This window comes from Onychostoma macrolepis, chromosome 23, assembly GCF_012432095.1.
Source record: "Onychostoma macrolepis isolate SWU-2019 chromosome 23, ASM1243209v1, whole genome shotgun sequence".
NCBI lineage: Eukaryota > Metazoa > Chordata > Actinopteri > Cypriniformes > Cyprinidae > Onychostoma > Onychostoma macrolepis.
In genome coordinates this window covers 7,825,728-7,847,316 of record NC_081177.1, presented here as the reverse complement: position 1 = coordinate 7,847,316, position 21,589 = coordinate 7,825,728, and the positions used below count along the sequence as shown (strand labels likewise).

Below are 21,589 nucleotides of genomic sequence, written 5' to 3'. Positions count from 1 at the left end.
TGTGACTTGGCTTGACTCTCTGACATAAACTGTGACTTGACTTGGTTCTTTAAGATCAACTGTGACTTGACTTGGTTCTTTAAGATCAACTGTGACTTGACTTGGTTCTCTGACATCACCTGTGACTTGACTTGGCTTTTTAACATCAACTATGAATTGACTGGCCTCTTTAACAGCAACTGTGACTTGATTTGACTCTTTGACTTTAACTTTAACTGTGACTTGACTTAGCTCATGAAGATCAGCTTTGACTTGTCTTGACTCGTGAAGATTAGCTTTGACTTGACTTAGCTCATGAAGATCAGCTGCGACTTGAAGATCAGCTGTGATTTGGCTTGATTCGTGACGATCAACGGTGACTTGGCTTAACTGGCTGGCAGCAAGAACATGACGGGGTGTTGTTGTGGCCGCCATTTTGTGAACGGGCTCCGCTGTCACCGCCATCTTGTGAGCGTGCTCCTGCGCGGTTGCGATCACACAATTGAGTGCGGTGTCGCGTTCCTCCGCGACACCCACAGTGAACGATGAACCCACAGTTAATAGAGCATAATCCATAAAAACCCTTAGAGACGAACGGGGACCTTCAAGGGTTAATAATGATTTGAGCGGCTGGTTAATGCCCTCGCAAAAGAAATCTATAAGCACACAGTCCGGCAGATCAGAAAAATATGCGAGCTCTAAGTACTCCTGTATATAATCGATCGCAAGCCCTGCTCGAGGGTTAATAACAGTCTCGCAATGTCCATACCTGGCCAATGTCCGCGTGAAAAGCCGCTGGATCCTTGTGTGGCCGAGTATACTGTTACGGGGCTGACGAGACGTAAGACGTGCGGATCCATCTGCAGACTTTTATTGACAAGAGACGTGGTCATAACAGGCAGGGTCAAACAGTGGCAAACAGGTATAACATGGGCGAGACAGAGTAAACAGAGACAAGCGTGGGTCGACGATCAGCGAACAGTATCCAAAGGGGCGAGACAGGAGAGGTAATCCAAAACGTCAGCAATAGTCCAGGCAGGGGAAAACACAATCCGACAAAGGCAAGGCTAGGCAAGGCAAGGCAAGGCAAGACTAGGAAAACTAACAGGGCTCTGTAGGGCAGCGATAATGCATACAATACTCGGCAATGACGGAAGGAAAGTCCAGGGTTGAAATAGAGTGTGTGATTAGTGAGAGCTGCGTGTGCAATCAGTGCAATTGTAATATGTGACAGCTGTGTGATCTGTGCGATGGATGATGGCGAGTGACCTCTGGTGGTGAGTGAATGGAAGTACAGACCAGATTCGTGACATCTACAGTGGGGCAAAAAAGTATTTAGTCAGCCACCAATTGTGCAAGTTCTCCCACTTAAAAAGATGAGAGAGGCCTGTAATTTTCATCATAGGTATACCTCAACTATGAGAGACAAAATGAGGAAAAAAAATCCAGAAAATCACATTGTAGGATTTTTAAAGAATTTATTTGCAAATTATGGTGGAAAATAAGTATTTGGTCAATAACAAAATTTCATCTCAATACTTTGTTATATACCCTTTGTTGGCAATGACAGAGGTCAAACGTTTTCTGTAAGTCTTCACAAGGTTTTCACGCACTGTTGCTGGTATTTTGGCCCATTCCTCCATGCAGATCTCCTCTAGAGCAGTAATGTTTTGGGGCTGTCGCTGGGCAACACGGACTTTCAACTCCCTCCAAAGATTTTCGATGGGGTTGAGATCTGGAGACTGGCTAGGCCACTCCAGGACCTTGAAATGCTTCTTACGAAGCCACTCCTTCGTTGCCCGGGCGGTGTGTTTGGGATCAGCCAAGTTTCATCTTCAATGCCCTTGCTGATGGAAGGAGGTTTTCACTCAAAATCTCACGATACATGGCCCCATTCATTCTTTCGTTTACACGGATCAGTCGTCCTGGTCCCTTTGCAGAAAAACAGCCCCAAAGCATGATGTTTCCACCCCCATGCTTCACAGTAGGTATGGTGTTCTTTGGATGCAACTCAGCATTCTTTCTCCTCCAAACACGACAAATCCAAATCCATCCAAATGCTCTCTAGCAAACTTCAGACGGGCCCGGACATGTACTGGCTTAAGCAGGGGGACACGTCTGGCACTGCAGGATTTGAGTCCCTGGCGGCGCAGTGTGTTACTGATGGTAGCCTTTGTTACTTTGGTCCCAGCTCTCTGCAGGTCATTCACTAGGTCCCCCCGTGTGGTTCTGGGCTTTTGCTCACAGTTCTTGTGATCATTTTGACCCCACGGGTGAGATCTTCGTGGAGCCCCAGATCGAGGGAGATTATCAGTGGTCTTGTATGTCTTCCATTTTCTAATAATTGCTCCCACAGTTGATTTCTTCACACCAAGCTGCTTACCTATTGCAGATTCAGTCTTCCCAGCCTGGTGCAGGTCTACAATTTTGTTTCTGGTGTCCTTTGACAGCTCTTGGCCATGGTGGAGTTTGGAGTTGGACTGTTTGAGGTTGTGGACAGGTGTCTTTTATATTGATAACGAGTTCAAACAGATGCCATTAATACAGGTAACGAGTGGAGGACAGAGGAGCCTCTTAAAGAAGTTACAGGTCTGTGAGAGCCAGAAATCTTGCTTGTTTGTAGGTGACCAAATACTTATTTTACCGAGGAATTTACCAATTAATTCTTTAAAAATCCTACAATGTGATTTTCTGGATTTCTTTTCTCATTTTGTCTCTCATAGTTGAGGTATACCTATGATGAAAATTACAGGCCTCTCATCTTTTTAAGTGGGAGAACTTGCACAATTGGTGGCTGACTAAATACTTTTTGCCCCACTGTATATATATATATATATATATATATATATATATATATATACACACACACACACATATTGTTACGTAAATTATTTGTATGCTGTTAATTATTATTTGTGTAGTTTGTGTAGTATTACTTTTGTGTAGTATTTGTTATTTAAAAATTACAATAATCATGAATGAATTTGAGTCATTACTACATTGTTATTTTATCATTAATTTATCACTTTATCATTACATTTACTGTACAAACTGTATTTAAACTGCATTTCATTTGTTATAATATTTTACATTTTTGGTGTTTTTTTTGTTTTGTTTTTTTGATGATATTTTGTCATTGTGCCTTCCAATATTAATGCATAGAACGCTCGAGTGCCAAACTGTTGCTATGGCAATCACCTCAGATGAACGCAACATCTGTTCGGTGAGTCAGTCTCGCCAAATGGAAAAACACTCACTGACTAACCTGATATTGAATCTCTGAAATTCTTGTATACAATATACATACAAATGCTCAATTACAACAGTTTCTGTGTCCACTAATGCTGATCTTACCCTATATTGCAGTGTGCTGCGGTCAGGATCCAGTATTTGTTAATCAAGGTCCCGCCACAGAAGTGCTGGCCCGTGGCGCTCTGAATGGACACGATGTATCTGATGGAGTATGGCGCCGGGACGTATCCACCCACTATACGGCCCCGTATCACATCCTGACCTGAGAAACAAACCAGCAGACACGTGAATTGACTGACAGCATCTCCCGTCTCTAGATTGTCCTTTCACATGTACACACGTGGAGGCCGCTCTGACTCCAAACCTTTGTCTCGGAAGGAGAGAGTGTAACTTAAGGTTGCAAAATTTGTCTTACAGTAAGTCAATACTGAACAATGCACCGTAAACAATATGGGTTTTTTCCCCATCTAAATCTGTCCGCACAAGACTATAATTTCCTAACATGTGCGTCAAGAACAGACGCCGCGTTTGATTTGAGAGGTGACTGGAAAGTCATCTCTGGTCTATATGTTGCCCTTGGGCATATCGATCGGCACTTAACAATTAGGCAGCTGTACGTGTCGCGGTTTAAGTAATCCTATACAATATTAGCAGGCCTTCATTCTGCATGTGTGAAACACATACGTGCTGGATTGAATCTATTGTGCAACCTTGATTGAATGACCTTAGACCTCACGAGGATTGGCAGCAGCGTGACCTTTATCAGATTGCTTTATGAAGCTCTCAACGTGAGGAAATCCTAAACGTTAAAGCGCACAAAGCGTTGAATTCACCGCACATGAAGAGGTATCTACTTCTATTGTTTGCTGTTTATGTCGTGAAGTAGCGAAAAACAGTAAACAATGCTGAACGTCAGTGTTTATGGATTTAAATTACAGCGTTTGGGGATTTAAACAGCTTTGTTGTGGTTTTTTATTATTCAGCGCGATTTTACGTTAGATTCCAGCATCTGATGGATTGATTAAGATTTTTTTGCACGTGCTAAGATTTATAATTGCTTTTTTGGGCTTTTTCGTGTTGGTAATGAAAAACTATTTGTTTCGGGCTTCTTTGGATTTCCTTCAGTGAAGATGCACTCAGAGCAGGCTGTCAGGATGAAGGGCCCATCCATCAACGAAAGTAAACTTTTAGTTTGTCCTCATATTTCATTTCTGCACTAAATAAATCACAACACTGACAAAACTTCAGCCAGACATCCAAAATTGCTTAAAAATAAACTACCCCGTATTAAAAGTCAGATCCAAAATGTCTCCTAGAGCAATCTTTATTTATTTATTTAAGCTTAGAAAATTTGGCATTATTATTTTACAGTATATGTCTATTAAACATCAGTGTGTCACTAAAATTATATAAAAAAATGTTGATCTTAGGTGAATTTGGGTCTTTTTCTCACGAGAAGCAAATCTGATGAGAAACTATGAGTTCATATTGAGATCTTTGACTTAATATTGTAGAGTTTGAAAAGAAATGTGCTAAGATTTGCCATAATGACAAAGTCGTGAGGAGACTTCAGTAAAATCTAAAATTGATATAGCTTTTTATTAAATGTGTAAAATATTATATATTTGTCACTGAAAGAGCAATTTAAAAATTATATATATTATATATATATCATTTGTTATTTTTCTCTTTTCTTTTTCTCTTGAGATTTTAAAACATTTTTTATTTTATTTTTTTGTATTTATTTATTTTTATTCCTGTAGGTTGACAGATTGAATCTATAACATTGCAATATTCCATACATTTTTTTTAATGTTATTATTTTTTATTTTAATTATAAAATACATTGTAAAATCAAAAGACAGACGTAAAAAAGTTTTTTTTTGCAGTAAAAACTTCACTTACAGATCATTCCTTTGCTCAAGGTACAGTATACAGTTGCTCCACAAACCATAACACTCAATGCTGCTATACTGTGTTAATGCACTGAAAGGATTTTGTAGGACTGAAGTATAAATCTGTACTTACAGCTCACCACGAGGAGCTCCAGGAGAACACAGAGCAGAAGCAGCGGCAGGTTCATACTGATGGAGACGCAGACGCAGACGCAGAGACAGACACATCCACAGGTGCAGACCAGACTGAGAGGAGCTTTGCTTCAGGTACTCTGATTCCTCACCTGGGGAAGGATCACCTCTGCATTCTCGGGTTTCCTAGTTCCTATTTCCGTCTCCATGGTCACAATGTCGTCTGAGAGCGGGAACAATATATAATTGAAGCTTTCTTAACCAAACCTGTGACCTTTTTGGGTTTGATTTAGGATCAGTACAAATGCCTACGTCACCTGCTATTTGCGTCATATCGCAGATTAAATTCTACAGAATCAGTCAGATTTACTGTATCTTTTATTATTCTGTCTTATATACGGATTTTTGGTTTATATTACTAATGTAGATGCTTTTAGTGGCCCCATAAAGTATCTAGAGACTTAATTCACATTTGTGACCCTGGACCACAAAAACAGTCTTAAGTCGCTGGGGTATATTTGTAGCAATAGCCAAAAATAAACTGTATGGGTCAAAATTATCTATTTTTATTTTATGCCAAAAATCATTAGGATATTAAGTAAAGATCATGTTCCATGAAGATATTTTGTAAATTTCTTACCATAAATATATTAAAACTTAATTTGATTAGTAATATGCATTGCTAAGAACTTCATTTGGACAACTTTAAAGGTGTTTTTCTCAATATTTAGATTTTTTTGCACCCTCAGACTCCAGATTTTCAAATAGTTGTATCTCGTCCAAATATTGTCCGATCCTAACAAACCTTTTCAAAAAATTGACACTTAAGACTGGTTTTGTGGTCCAGGGTCACATTTAAACTGTAATTGCTTTAAATTTCCAAAAAAAAAGGTGTAATTTGAAATGATCCTTTGATCATTTTTCATCTGAACAATATTATTAGTTTTAAATATATATATATATATATATATATATATACAGTGGGTACGGAAAGTATTCAGACCCTTTGCTCAGTATTTAGTAGAAGCACCCTTTTGTTCTAATACAGCCATGAGTCTTTTTGGGAAAGATGCAACAAGTTTTTCACACCTGGATTTGGGGATCCTCTGCCATTCCTCCTTGCAGATCCTCTCCAGTTCTGTCAGGTTGGATGGTAAATGTTGGTGGACAGCCATTTTTAGGTCTCTCCAGAGATGCTTAATTGGGTTTAAGTCAGGGCTCTGGCTGGGCCATTCAAGAACAGTCACGGAGTTGTTGTGAAGCCACTCCTTCGTTATTTTAGCTGTGTGCTTAGGGTCATTGTCTTGTTGGAAGGTAAACCTTCGGCCCAGTCTGAGGTCCTGAGCACTCTGGAGAAGGTTTTCGTCCAGGATATCCCTGTACTTGGCCGCATTCATCTTTCCCTCGATTGAAATCAGTCGTCCTGCCCCTGCAGCTGAAAAACACCCCCACAGCATGATGCTGCCACCACCATGCTTCACTGTTGGGACTGTATTGGACAGGTGATGAGCAGTGCCTGGTTTTCCACACATACCGCTTAGAATTAAGGCCAAAGTTCTATCTTGGTCTCATCAGACCAGAGAATCTTATTTCTCACCATCTTGGAGTCCTTCAGGTGTTTTTTAGCAAACACCATGCGGGCTTTCATGTGTCTTGCACTGAGCAGAGGCTTCCGTCGGGCCACTCTGCCATAAAGCCCCGACTGGTGGAGGGCTGCAGTGATGGTTGACTTTCTACAACTTTCTCCCATCTCCGACTGCATCTCTGGAGCTCAGCCACAGTGATCTTTGGGTTCTTCTTTACCTCTCTCACCAAGGCTCTTCTCCCCGATAGCTCAGTTTGGCGGACGGCCAGCTCTAGGAAGGGTTCTGGTCGTCCCAAACATCTTCCATTTAAGGATTATGGAGGCACTGTGCTCTTAGGAACCTTAAGTGCAGCAGAAATTTTTGTAACCTTGGCCAGATCTGTGCCTTGCCACAATTCTGTCTCTGAGCTCTTCAGGCAGTTCCTTTGACCTCATGATTCTCATTTGCTCTGACATGCACTGTGAGCTGTAAGGTCTTATATAGACAGGTGTGTGGCTTTCCTAATCAAGTCCAATCAGTATAATCAAACACAGCTGGACTCAAATGAAGGTGTAGAACCATCTCAAGGATGATCAGAAGAAATGGACAGCACCTGAGTTAAATATGAGTGTCACAGCAAAGGGTCTGAATACTTAGGACCATGTGATATTTCAGTTTTTCTTTTTTAATAAATCTGCAAAAATGTCAACAATTGTTTGTTAATTCTGTGTTTTTCTGTCAATATGGAGTGCTGTGTGTACATTAATGAGGAAAAAAAAATGAACTTAAATGATTTTAGCAAATGGCTGCAATATAACAAAGAGTGAAAAATTTAAGGGGTCTGAATACTTTCCGTACCCACTGTATGCATGTATGTATGTATATATATATATATATATATATATATATATATATATATATATATATATATATATATATATATATATATATATATATATATATATATATATATATATATAAACATTTTAAATTAAATGAAAAATAATAAAATAGATGTTAACTGAAATAAAATATAAAAACTTATTTTATTTCAGCTAGTTTCAAAGCAACATTTCTCATTTTCATCTAGTTTAACTTTATGTACTAAAATAAAAATAAAAACTAAAACTGAAATGAAAATGAGTAAATACTACACTGACGTATTTAAAACAACAAAAATCACAAAAACACAGCAAAATTACTAAAACGTTAACATAAATTAACATGAAATCAAAATATTAACAAAAACTGTAATAGAATCCCAGTGATACTAAAATAACACTGCTTTTACCTTATTTTGTTTTATTTTATTTTATTATTTATTTTATTCTGTTTTATTATTTTTATTCTTTTCTCTCTGGGTTGTAGATTAGGGGTTTAAAATTGTGAAAAATTGTGGTAGTTTTCAGTTAAATTTTTTTATTATTATTTATTTTAAATCTCTTTCTATTCTGTTCTTTTTGAGTTGTAGATTAAGTTTGGTTGAAATTGTGCAAATGATTTTTTAATAATGTTCAGTTAAAAGGGACTGAAAACTGTAAATTAACCATCTCATGACAATATTACCAGCCATGAGATGTGTCTATAAATGTATGAACAATCATGGAGTTTTTATATATATATATGATTTACTGTATGTTTGTGATTTACTGTTTTGTACATAAACTCATACTTCATAAGGTAAAGGAACATTTTGTGAAAATGCAACCTTGATGTCTTTAATATTGACTGAGTAAGACCATGTCAAAGATTGAAATCATAGTGAAATTAATCAAACTTTGATGTTTGTTATCTCATAATTTGATTTTGAGACTTTAGATTGAATACATACATACATATATATATATATATATATATATATATATATATATATATATATATATATATGCAATGCTATACATGCAGTGATTTTTATTGTGTAAAGATAGTAAGTAAAATGTGTGTGTGTGTGTGTGTGTGTATAGACCTATACACACACACACACACACATATACACTCACATTTTATATATATATATATATATATATTTACATAATAATAATCATTTTAAACTATATATTTTTAATTCTTGGTGCCAGTGAATGCTTCTGAACCGCTTTACCAAACAGACCAACAGAAAAATTCCCCATTAGATCTGGCTGCTGGGAATTGTGGGATTGGCCCAGATCTGGAGCACGGATCATTAAAAATGAAGATGCGGATGAAATGGCGTGATCTCTGAGACCAGTGTTAGCTAATGATCTCCTCTCAATCTGACACAGCACAATCTACGTCTCATTTATTGTGTCTCTTTCTCATGGCTGCTTCCCCCGGGTGCTGACCGCTGCTGTTTTTACGCCTGATCTGTTGTTCTGCTCTCTTGATTCTACCACAACAGAGCGATTAGCCCTCTTCGTCACCCTCCTCATCATCGTGACATGATGTCTCTGGCTTCTGTGTTAGATCCTCTGCTCCGAGCCCTGCAGGGTCCTGTCATGTTTAATAGAGAGTTTGGGGACTGTTCTGTTGTCAGTGGACTATTAATCGTCACTTTGGCATTCATTAATAACTGACCTCTTAAATTGGATCTTCCATCCATACAGTTGTCATGGTAATTAGGGCGACAGTGATGTCACAGCTCATGTGTTGGCAAGAATCAACTTAACGATTCAATCTTTTATATTATAGACTCTGTAGTTGTGTTAACAATATAATAAAACTTTATAATCTTTTATATCAGTTTGAGAGGGAATAAATTATGTGGAAAAATTTAGATGATGAACTAAATCGGATGTCCTGTTTTATTTTATTATTTTCACCATTTAAAAATTCTACATAATATGGACTAATTTTAATATGGACATCCACTGGAGGTAAGAAACGACTAAAGCTTGATGACCTGTTTTATTTTATTACTTCATTTTTTATTTTATTTGCAAAATCGCTCCAAACCTTTTTAAAATTCTACCAAATTATGTGAAATAAGTTTAAAGGACACTCACTAGATGAATTAACAAACAACTAAAATTGATCACAGGTTCTATGATTTTATTTTAGTTGCAAAATGACTAAAATGTTACATAATTATGTGGAATAAATTTTAAAATTCTACATAATATGGAATAATTTTAAATGACATTCACTGAACTAAACACAACTAAAGCTGATGACCTGTTTTTTATTTAATTGAAATAATTTTTAAATTCTGCAAAATAATGTGAAATAAGTTTAAATGACATTCATTACAGTAATCTAATTGAATTAACAAACAACTAAAGCTGATCAAAGGTTCTGATTTTATTTTATTTGCAAAATGACTTCTAATTCTACATAATTATGTGGAATAAATTTAAATTACATTCAGTGGAGGTAAAAAAAACAACTAAAGATGACGACCTATTATTTTATTTTATTAAATCACTGCAGACCATTTTAAAGTTCTACATAATTGTGTAATAACTTTAATTGACATTCACTAGAGTTAACAAACAATTAAACTGATGACCTATTTATTGCATTTATTTTATTCTATTTTTTAAAAAATACGAGCATAATTAATTGAAGTAGTTTAATTAACATTTATTTCATTATTAATTTTTGCTCTTTATTAAAAACAAATCATAAGAGAATATAAAACCAACCTCAGCTTTTGTGTTAAATGAAAAAAAAAAAAGTATAGCATTACACAATGAAACAAATGACAATATTTGCTGTAAAAACACAGCATAAGTAATTCTACTATAAGCAAAGTTTTAATTCTGATGTATCAAATTAACCAAATCAGACAGTATTGAGACACTCCCCAGACGACCTGATTTTATCTTCATATTCGGTAAAGCTCTTATAATGTCAAACTTTTCCCGCGAGTGATTCTAAAGCTGTTCTGTAAGCCTCCAACCCTTGTTTTTGATAAAACTCCCACAGTCTGAGTGGGTGTGAGATGGAGGATGAAGGAATGAAGACAATAATATGGTGTGAAGTGGGATGTGTAAAGGTAAGTAAATCTAATTCTTTAGTTGCATATACAGATATAAATATATATCTGGGAAATAATGTGTTCATTATGTGCTCATCCATCAGAAAATAAAGCACTGATTAAATGTTAGAAAGGAACCGAATCATTATATTCAAGTTACAAATGTCGCAAAAGCTTAAATCTGAGAACCATATTTATTGTCTATCATAAATAGCATCCACAGATGAATAGATATTAGTCTGTTCCTATCAAAGTGTTTTATTATACTGAAAGCAAATACTTTAAATCAGCTAGGCGTTACCCAATAAACTTGTAATTTCATCCATATGCACATTGCAATGCAATGCAAACATTTCCTTGAACTAAATAGATCCTACCTTGCTTTAATGGCACATTTTATGTCTTGTTCTGATGATAAAAAAACTTTTCTCAACGGTAAAGGTAGCTCTAAATCATTTGTAATGTCAGATTCTGGTTTTGAAAAGCCCTTTTTTTGTTAAAGGTAATTATATATCAGGAAAAAAACTTTAACTTGTTGATAAAAATATTTCCGATCATGTAACCCAAGCTTGCAATATTTTGAAACACTGTTCACCTGACAACACCCACAGTACTTGTGTTTAACGCTGCCATTGAAACGAGTGAACAGGGTGTTGTTCTGAATCTCCAGCACACAATAAATCATAATAAAGCACGTTGAATCAGATACGCATGACACTGAGGGACTTCATCTTTGTCAGGTACTAGGTCAGTATCTGTTATACTGTGAATTAGATGTTCAATTTGTTGTTCGACAGACAACAGCAGGCCCGCAAAAGCACTGGACGTGGATAGGGTGTCGGTATAAAAGGAGAGAAGTACTGAAATCAGCAGTTGGAAGTCATTCAAAGCTTCGGAGGTGAAGAATTGTCACTGGTGAGTCTTCGCATATTTTGTTTCCTTATTCCTTCTCGACTGTCTAATGGGCATTAGAACGTCTCGTAATAGTCATCGACTAAAAAAAAAGCCTAAGTGACATGATCTTGTGATCAGATATTTCTTCTGCACTCTTGAACTGTATCAGGTTGCTATTGTATAGTTTCGAAGGATGCAAGCAGACATACAGACTTCAGCGATTCATTATAAGCACTGAGAGACTCGTTTTCATTTATTACAGGCTTTCACAATATTTTGCTTTTATTTTGGACACTTATTTTCTTACAGCGCTGACAGAATGGCTCAGTTATTGTTGGGATTTCTTGTGCTCGCTGTAACGATCAAAGGTAAGCAATGCAATTCTTCTTTAAAAAGCGATTGTTTGACTCAAAGACCTTAGAATTAACATTTGTCTAATTCATTTAGAAGTCTGTTCTACATTAGACATTTCAGGATATAGCATTCAGTATAAAGTCATTTTGTTAAAGGCACATTTATAATTGCATATGCAAGCAAACATAATCATAATTAAGTTAAAATAGAGTTTTAAACAATGTTATCATGGTATGTTGGTGCGTCTGGGATTGCTTAATAGAAATGGCTCATTTTCTCATCATCTAATCTATAAATATTCTTCTAAACTGTTGGATATATAGCCTAAATATGCAAAATGTGTATAAGATTTTCTCCATGTTTTTTGTATTGACTAGATACATTGGCACAAAGGATCATCGGGGGTCAAGAGGTCGTGCCTTACTCTATCAAATACCAGGCGTCTCTTCAGGTTGACAGGAGGCATTACTGTGGAGGAACCCTCATTCATCCTCAGTGGGTGTTGACTGCTGCCCACTGCTGGAGACCGTATGTACTGCATCTCACTTTTAAAACGACATAATTTTGTATTGGTAAATTTTATATAAATACAAGGAAGTTATTTCATTTGATAATGCCCTGTATGTTGTATTCTATTTGGATGGACAGGGCCAGTGTGATTCAGGTGGTGCTGAGTGAGCACAATCTTGCTGTAGAAGAGGGATTTGAGCAAGTGCTTAATGTGTCCAGAGTCTACAGTCATTTTGCCTACAATCCAAAAACTTTTAACAATGACATCTTGCTCATAAAGGTAAGAAACACATAACAAATACTAAAAAGAACTGACTCTGTGGTGCAATTTTGGACTTGAGATATATGTGAAGAATCCTGCTACAGATTTTTGTTTGTTTGTTTGATATTAAAATAATTTCTTTCATATCCCAGTTTAATGTGCAGTAAATATTGATCAAGTTTTTTTTTTTTACAATGTTTATTTAAATTTGAAAGCTGAAGCATTAATTTAAATAGATAGATAGATAGATAGTGTTGTCACCATTACAGAAATCACACAAGTAATCAATATTCAGTTTTACTTAAAACTGTTCAATATTCAGTTTTACTTACTGCTGTTTTTGTTTGAACGACTGACATGTCAACTTCTGGTATAAGCAATGCCATGAGCTTTTGGGTGGGACTATCTTTTTGTTTGCCCAATAGCAGATGGGGAGAGTGTTTGGGGAAACCTGTTTGGAAAATGCCATTATTTTCAAGATTTTGGTGGAAATTGCACACCTTATTTGAAAACATATTTATTTTTTCCCCCCAGCTCAGTGTTCCAGCCCAGATTAACGCTTATGTTCAACCGGCCACACTGCCAACCGTAGACACGCCTGAGTTATATGAAGGAGCCAGCTGCACTGTGAGCGGATGGGGAGTGACACGGATATACAGCTTCTATCTGTCACCGATTCTGCGTGCGGTGGATGTGTCGATCATGAGCTATTGCCAATACTACTACTACTACAGAGTGAATGACAACATGGTCTGTGCGGGCTCTCGCTTCGGGGGAAAAGACGCCTGCCAGGTAATCAGAAGTTTAAATGCAAATGTATGGCGTTATTTTTTTGTCAAAAGTTATGAGCGTGTAAGACATGTTCACGAGCACATTATGTTATTTCACACGCGCAAAAATGAACCTTCAGCTGGCATGATAAAAGTACTCGCGCACAAATTCAACAACCGAGAGGTGTACAGGTAGCTGCGCGCGAGCGCCTGGCATACTCTCATAGGTTAACTCTGCTTGTACAGTGGAATCCTGCTTGAGCGCAGCGGGCTTCTGCTCGCGGAGTGCTGTTTTGCTCGCGCAGTGGATTTCTGCTCGCTCAGCTGATTTCTACGGAGCCCTTTACAGGACATTGTGGTGGGAAAAATTCGGGGTGGGAGGGAATTTTTTTTTTCAAATGTTTTGCGTTCTCTCGCAAAACTTTTGCGTTCCCTCGCGAAACTTTTGCGTTCCCTCGAGAAACTTTGCGTTCCCTCGAGAAACTTTGCGTTCCCTCGCGAAACTTTTGCGTTCCCTCGAGAAACTTTGCGTTCCCTCGCGAAACTTTTGCGTTCCCTCGAGAAACTTTGCGTTCCCTCGCAAAGATATTTGCATTCTCTCGCAAAACTTTTGCGTTCTCTCATAAAGATATTTGCGTTCTCTCAAAGATATTTGCGTTCCCTCGCAAAACTTTTGCGTTCTCTCGCAAAGATATTTGCGTTCTCTCGCAAAACCATTTGAGTTCGGACAAACGCTTCCTGTTTACTTTGCAGCTTGCAGTGGTTATAGCTCGTATGTTCACAATGAGCGGTTCATAGAGTTTTATTTTGAACTTGGACTCAAATAAATTAATAAGTCAATGCTTAGTTCAAGGCACGGTTTTGGGACATAATAAAACACTTAATGTGGCTTAATGTTTTAAAACAGTGACTTGGAGGACCAAATTCGATAATAATAAAAGCTGATACAATTATTAGGCTAATATTAATAACCTTATTAATAATATTACTAAGCAGAATAGCCCAGAATATGAACGCAACGCCCTGCACGTAGCCTAAGCTTTTTCTCCCCCATAAAAGCTTAGTAGGCTATAATGAAAACGGTGATTTAAAAATACCAAATCCGTTGCATTCATATTCTGGGCTATTCTCCTTTATTAATAGTAATATTATTAATAAGGTTATTAATATAAACCTAACAATTTTATTAGTATTTATTATTATCGAATTTGGTCCTAATGTCACTGTTTAAAGCCACATTAAAGCGTTTTAGAATGTCCCAAAACCGTGCCTTGAACTAACCACTGACTGACTGTATTTCTTTATACTTGAATCAAAGTTCAAAATAAAAACTCTATGAACCGCCCCATTGTGAACATACCAGCTGCATGAACCTTTCATTATAGCCTACCTTAAGCGTTTTCTATGGGGAAGAAAAGGCTTAACGTGCAGGGCGTTGCGTTCATATTCTGCTTTATTAATAGGAATATTATTAACAAGGTTATTAATGTTAGCCTAATAATTTTTATCAGGATTTATTATTATCAAATTTAGTCCTCCAATGTCACTGTTTCAAAACATTAAGCCACATTAAGCGTTTTAGAATGTCCCAAAACCGTGCTTCGACATAAGCACTGACTGTATTACTTTGAGTGCAAGTTCAAAATAAAACTCTATGAACCGCTCATTGTGAACATAGGAGCTATAACCACTGCAAGCTGCAAAGTAAACAGGAAGCGTTTGTCCGAACTCAAATGGTTTTGCGAGAGAACGCAAAAATTTTGCGAGGGAACGCAAAGTTTCTCGAGGGAATGCAAAAGTTTTGCGAGAGAACGCAAAACATTTGAAAAAAATTTTTTCCTCCCACCCTGAATTTTTTTCCCACCACAATGTCCTGTAAAGGGCTCCGTAGATTTCTGCTCCCTCGAGACTACATGACTTTTGACAATTTGGGGGCGGAACCGAGGGAGGGCACTGACTCTCTTATGATTGGTCAACTTTCATCGTAATCACACCCACAGGGACATCCTTGTACCTTGATTGACAGCTCTCATTACAGGAAGCACGGAGTTGGGTTAAGTTACCACCGACGAAGAGTGGGAATGAATTAGAATGAGTTTTCTAATATACATAAAATGTCTCTGCACGTATAAAATGCTGCGCAGATCATAGTTAAATCACTGCACAGTGGACGGAATGGCGGCGACACCTGAAGATGTAGGCGTAAGTGATATTGATATATGATGGGGGCTGTGTGTTTGACAATGTAGCAATTTAATCTGAAATTTGTTTGGAACATGTAAGTAGCTGACAAAAGCTAATCAACCTTAACTAGCAAGTTTTAGGCTAGCGAGCTAGCAAACTCAGCAGGGGCTAACGTTAGGTGTCTCTCAGCAAACTAGCGTTTTAGTCAGTGCTGCATGTGTAAAACAAAACGTAAAGTATGCCAGTGGTTCCCAAACTTTTCATGGCAAGTGTTTTAGTTGAACTAGTGACCATGTATGCTACTATAACATACAGCGCTTTCAAGAACGCCTCTTGACTTGGACTTCTTACAGTTTGCATGTCGGCAGGAGCCTGTACCTCTGGGAAGCACTGTCAAGGCATGTAAATGTCCCCCCAGATATTGTACAGTGTAAATTTCATGTTGTTTTCCACTTCAACAGGACATAGTCAGACGTGAGATTACTTCCAGGCTGATCATTAAATTCTTTATTCTCGTTCTTGAAAGCGCTGTATGTTATAGTAACATACATGGTCACTAGTTCAACTAAAACACTTGCCATGAAAAGTTTGGGAACCACTGGCCATACTTTACGTTTTGTTTTACACATGCAGCACTGACTAAAACGCTAGTTTGCTGAGAGACACCTAACGTTAGCCCCTGCTGAGTTTGCTAGCTCGCTAGCCTAAAACTTGCTAGTTAAGGTTGATTAGCTTTTGTCAGCTACTTACATGTTCCAAACAAATTTCAGATTAAATTGCTACATTGTCAAACACACAGCCCCCATCATATATCAATATCACTTACGCCTACATCTTCAGGTGTCGCCGCCATTCCGTCCACTGTGCAGTGATTTAACTATGATCTGCGCAGCATTTTATACGTGCAGAGACATTTTATGTATATTAGAAAACTCATTCTAATTCATTCCCACTCTTCTTCGGTGGTAACTTAACCCAACTCCGTGCTTCCTGTAATGAGAGCTGTCAATCAAGGTACAAGGATGTCCCTGTGGGTGTGATTACGATGAAAGTTGACCAATCATAAGAGAGTCAGTGCCCTCCCTTGGTTCCGCCCCCAAATTGTCAAAAGTCATGTAGACTCGAGGGAGCAGAAATCAGCTGAGCGAGCAGAAATCCACTGCGCGAGCAAAACAGCACTCCGCGAGCAGAAGCCCGCTGCGCGCAAGCAGGATTCCACTGTACAAGCAGAGTTAACCTATGAGAGTATGCCAGGAGTATACCTGTACACCTCTCGGTTGTTGAATTTGTGCGCGAGTACTTTTATCATGCCAGCTGAAGGTTCATTTTTGCGCGTGTGAAATAACATAATGTGCTCGTGAACATGTCTTACACGCTCATAACTTTTGACTAAAAAATAACGCCATACAAATGAGAACTTCCCCAACCCTGGTGGCAGCGAATGGAATAGAGCGCAACAGGTCCCGCCCACTTTTTCGGTGGCCTTCGCTCCTGAAGTATTTTTCTTAAAGGGGTCATATGACGTTGCTAAAAAGAACATTATTATATTTGGTGTATTTGGTGTAATGCAATGTGTTTATGCGGTTTGAGGTTCAAAAAACACATTATTTTCCACATACTGTACAATATTGTTGCTCCTCTTAGCCCCGCTTTTCTGAGACGTGCCGATTTTTACAAAGCGCATCATTCTGAGAAGCAAGGCGTGCTCTGATTGGCCAGCTATCCAGTGTGTTGTGATTGGCCGAATACCTCAAGCGTGAGACGGTAATGTTACGCCCCTTACCGTTTTGTGATGCCGTGTTCTGGCGTGACGACACAAAAACAATAAAACCCATTATAAACAAGGCATTTGTTGCATCCAGCAGGGACATAATTACTGATTATAATGACTTATACTGTCTTTTTACACGTTGCATCGCTCTGCGTAAACATTACCATGTCTGCATTTGTGATCGGAGAAACGACAAACGACAAGCACTACTCTACACAGCTCAAAACTCACATTTGAATAGTCAGTAGCAAATTCTTTAAATAAGAAAATATACTTACAGGCTCTGAGTCAGAAGCACCAGACTGTCCTTGCGACGTTGGAATTGCCCCACTTTGTAGAAACAGCCTTTGAGCATAGGCACTACTCCCAGGTTCAGGAAACAGTCCTGCGTAAAATGCGCTGCACACACTCTAATATTTGGGTTGAACTGTTCTGGAACAGTGTTGTAAACACAATTTAACCAGTGATTTCTAGTTGTGTCCTCTTTTGGAAGCCCAAACAAAGTCACAATGAAACACAGCGTCTCCACAACATGGCGCTGGCGGCAGCAACAACACTACAGCGAGAATAATAGTTCCGCCTTCTTTCTTTGTGTATACATTTGGGCGGTGTTTTGCAAATCTCCCCACACCGTGATGTAGACATGTGGGGGCGTGTTTGAATGAGCCGTTTTAGGGGGGCGTGGTCGAGTCTTAACTTTTATAAAGAATATCTCTTTGGTTTTGAGACTTTAGTCTTTGCAACTTCAGGGATCTTTTCTATGCACAAACAGCTTGTAACACTCCAAAGAGAAAGAAAAACTTGAAATTGCATCATATGACCCCACCATTGCAAACTATTGATAAAAACTATTGATTTAAATTTGTCAATTATGTATAAAGAAATTTCTTTTTTTGAGTCCACCAGAGTCCAAGTCCGAAATGGGCTGAGTTGGACTCAAGTCTGAATCCAAAAGGGTTGAGACTGAATCGAATCCGAGTACAACTAAACACTACTTTTTGTTAGTATCTTAAGCTTGTTTTAACCATACAACTAGAAAAGGCAATGTCAATTTAAATGTAACAAAGGCAAACCTCTGTTGCATCTTGCCATTTTGATTTTTGATTTCACATCATCTCATAATTTGTGTTCTGCTCAGCAAACCTGAAGTAACAGAAGTTATGGCTGACTTGATTTATGTATTGTGACATATTTCAGAGTCATCTGTAAGGACCTTTGAAATGACGGAAATCATTTGGCGAAGTGGTATGGACAAGTAATGCAGTCAAGTCATGCCTTGCACACCCTGAACGTTCATCAACCAATCAGATTCAAGCATTTAACAGCCCTGTAATATGATGGCAGTTTATTGTTTTCAAATTGATGAATATTTTGGTAGGGCTTTTCCCTGCCTGCTTATATAGATGAGCCACACCTGCATATATTTATATTTACATATTTACCATAGTAAAAAGCTATAGTAATAATTAGTATATAAATAAAATAAGAAATATTTTTTCACTGTGTGGACATGGGATCCAGGGCTAACACTGAGGATTTTTTTCACAAAAAGAAAGAAAGAAAAACAGTTACTGTTTTTGTTGTTTTTGACCCATAAAAACTACTGCTGCAAACTAGAAGCTGCCAGCCAACAACAACAATTTCATTACAACAGCAAATCTAATACTAAACTAATGTAAGTAAAATGTTCTCAAGCTTACTGAAGGCAAGTCTAATTATTAATTACAAGAAAAGGATAAATAAATATATTAATCAAAAATACAAATGAAATTAGGTATAGGCTAATATAGAAATAGCCAATAAAGACATTTAATCAGAGGTTCAATTGGGGTTTGTTATGGGGGGGAGGGGTGCTCTGTGGTTTCAGACTTTTGAGGGGTGCATATGTGTCAAAATCAAATGTAAGACTTTTTAAGACCTTTTTTAAGAACTGCAAAAAAAAAATATTATTTTTTTAATTAAAACTGTATGAGCAGGGTAGGGCAATGTCTTATTAAACTGTAAAATGACTGTAAAAACATGATTTACAAAAAAAATTTTTAAGAAAAGGGCTGAGTCAGAAGTATAAGTTATATTATTGGTTGAAGTTTGCATTAGTCTGAGCAAAAACTGCATACGGGCTGATTGAAAATACAAATTGATTCTCTGCCAGCAGGAGGCGATTTTGGAATGGCAGAAATACAGCGGTTTCCCTGGAAATGGCTGTACACAAAGCAGTGCAGCGCTCATAAATGCTTCTTTATTAGATAATAATGAAGATGCCATCGAAACTATTCTGAAGATAATCGGTTCCCTTCAGAGAAACATTCATATAAAAATACCTGCAGCATCATTGCTTGAATTAGTATAAGAAAAGTGTTTAAAAATTAATGTAAGAGGAAAGTCCACTGATGTGTTACCAGTGCAAGCCCTGGCCCAATCTAACCCCTGCATTTAATTAAGTAATAAATGTGCAAATAAATAAAATATCCGTTCTACTAAAGTGATTCAGATGAGAGCAGTGAGTGATTTTCTCTTTTTTTTGTGACGCTGCTGTCACTTTAAGACCTGACGCACAGATAAAATATTTCCAACTGTTTAGGTTCACAAGTCAAGTCACCTTTATTTATATAGCGATAACAATACAGATTGTGTCAAAGCACTTAACAGTATCAAATTGGAGGATAGAGTGTCAGTAATGTATAATGAAGGCATAAACAACTGCATTTACATGAATACTCTCCAAGACGAACAATTTGACATAACTTAGTGTATCTGGGTGTGTAGCAGTAACAGGCAAAGAGAACTTAATTTGATATTTGCACGCTGACTGAGAGATGCGTTCTGTGAGCGCGCTTTGGGTGTGTGCGCACATAAACCCGGCAACTTTCAAGAACTTTCAAGCTGGGAAGCTGATTTTATGTCATTTGCAATGCTTCATGGGAGTGAGCAGGCACTAAAGTGTTTTTGTTGTTGTTGTTGTTGTTGTTGTTGTTGTTGTTTGGTGTAGTTTCTTAAATTCTCTGATTGGTGAAGCATTCTGCAGAATCGTTTAACAAAGATTCGTAGAAAATACTATTTCAGATTTTCTCCTTCTAAATTTCATGATTAATTCAATGTGTTACTTGCCATTTCTTTGTAATTGTTTGTGATATTTACTTAAATTATTTCTGTGCCATTTTTTTTAGTGCACAAAAAGAAACTGATATTACTTAAGAAAATAATTATTAATAATAAACAATCATTATTTTGTCAGTTTTAATTGGTGCAATAAATCCTACTTCAAATACTGATGCATTCACATTATTGCATCCAGAATCTCATAGATGCATATTTTGGACACTAAAAACATTAAATACTTAAATTAACTTAATTGGATCTTTTATGTTAAAAATAAATTAATAATAATAAACAATCCTTATTTTGGCCCACCCCTGTTTAGAGACACTTTATGAAATATACAAACTATAAGCTGCTTTGTTCAAAGTTGCTCTGAGTTTAGTTTGACCCCTCATGGCAGTCTGCAGTTTTCCTAATTTATGATGGCAAACAAACCCTCCCAAGGGTCCTTCCAAAAGGTTTTCTGTGAATAAGGCGTTCTGGGAATAAGGGTGCGGTCCACTGCTGACAATTCATGGAGACGTTAGATATACTCTGATATGGTACAGCTTTTCAGGGCTTTATGTTCAGTCTCTTTATGTTAGTGTAAATCAAGGTGTGATATCTTCATTTAGTTACACAGTAGGTAATATTTACAGATGGTTTCGGTTTCAGTGTTTAAAATTGTTTTTAAAATTTCCCTTTGAAGAATGGAAAACAAAAAAAATGTAATGTAAAAATATTCTGTTTTTGTTCCATTTTCATAAGGATAGTGTGTTTTGTGACGGGGAAAAATTGCTTAATGTCAAATACATTCATCTTTCTTCTTTCAAAGGGCGATTCGGGCGGTCCTCTCATTTGTGATGGGACTTTGGAAGGCATTGTGTCATGGGGAATCGGCTGTGCTCTTCCGTACTATCCTGGCGTCTACACAAGAGTGAGAAACTACAGCCGCTGGATCGACTGGATCATCAGCTCTGACAGCTGA

The 21,589-nt window shown here is 37.4% G+C and overlaps 2 protein-coding genes across 5 annotated transcripts in view; one reads left to right on the top strand and one right to left on the bottom strand.

The window, feature by feature from the left end:
* zmp:0000001088 (trypsin) overlaps window positions 1-5,314 on the bottom strand; it is a 13,868-nt gene extending 8,554 nt beyond the window's left edge. The window contains exons 1-2 of the mRNA XM_058762765.1: window positions 5,260-5,314; window positions 3,334-3,493 (exon numbers count right to left, since the gene is read on the bottom strand). Coding sequence (XP_058618748.1) covers window positions 3,334-3,493; window positions 5,260-5,314 — 215 coding nt within the window. The remainder of the gene's footprint in view (window positions 1-3,333; window positions 3,494-5,259) is intronic.
* On the top strand, window positions 5,262-21,589 carry LOC131531735 (trypsin I-P38). 4 transcript variants are annotated; one of them, XM_058762756.1, is made up of 8 exons: window positions 5,262-5,393; window positions 10,727-10,796; window positions 11,576-11,693; window positions 11,982-12,040; window positions 12,404-12,554; window positions 12,675-12,816; window positions 13,333-13,590; window positions 21,437-21,589. In XM_058762756.1, exons 4-8 carry the CDS (start codon window positions 11,992-11,994, stop codon window positions 21,587-21,589), a joined length of 753 nt encoding a protein of 250 aa, XP_058618739.1. In that variant the 5' UTR covers window positions 5,262-5,393; window positions 10,727-10,796; window positions 11,576-11,693; window positions 11,982-11,991. The 4 variants fall into 4 exon arrangements, with proteins under 4 accessions (XP_058618739.1, XP_058618742.1, XP_058618741.1 ...); XM_058762759.1 differs by having other exon boundaries at window positions 11,935-12,040; XM_058762758.1 differs by lacking the exon at window positions 10,727-10,796 and having other exon boundaries at window positions 5,289-5,393.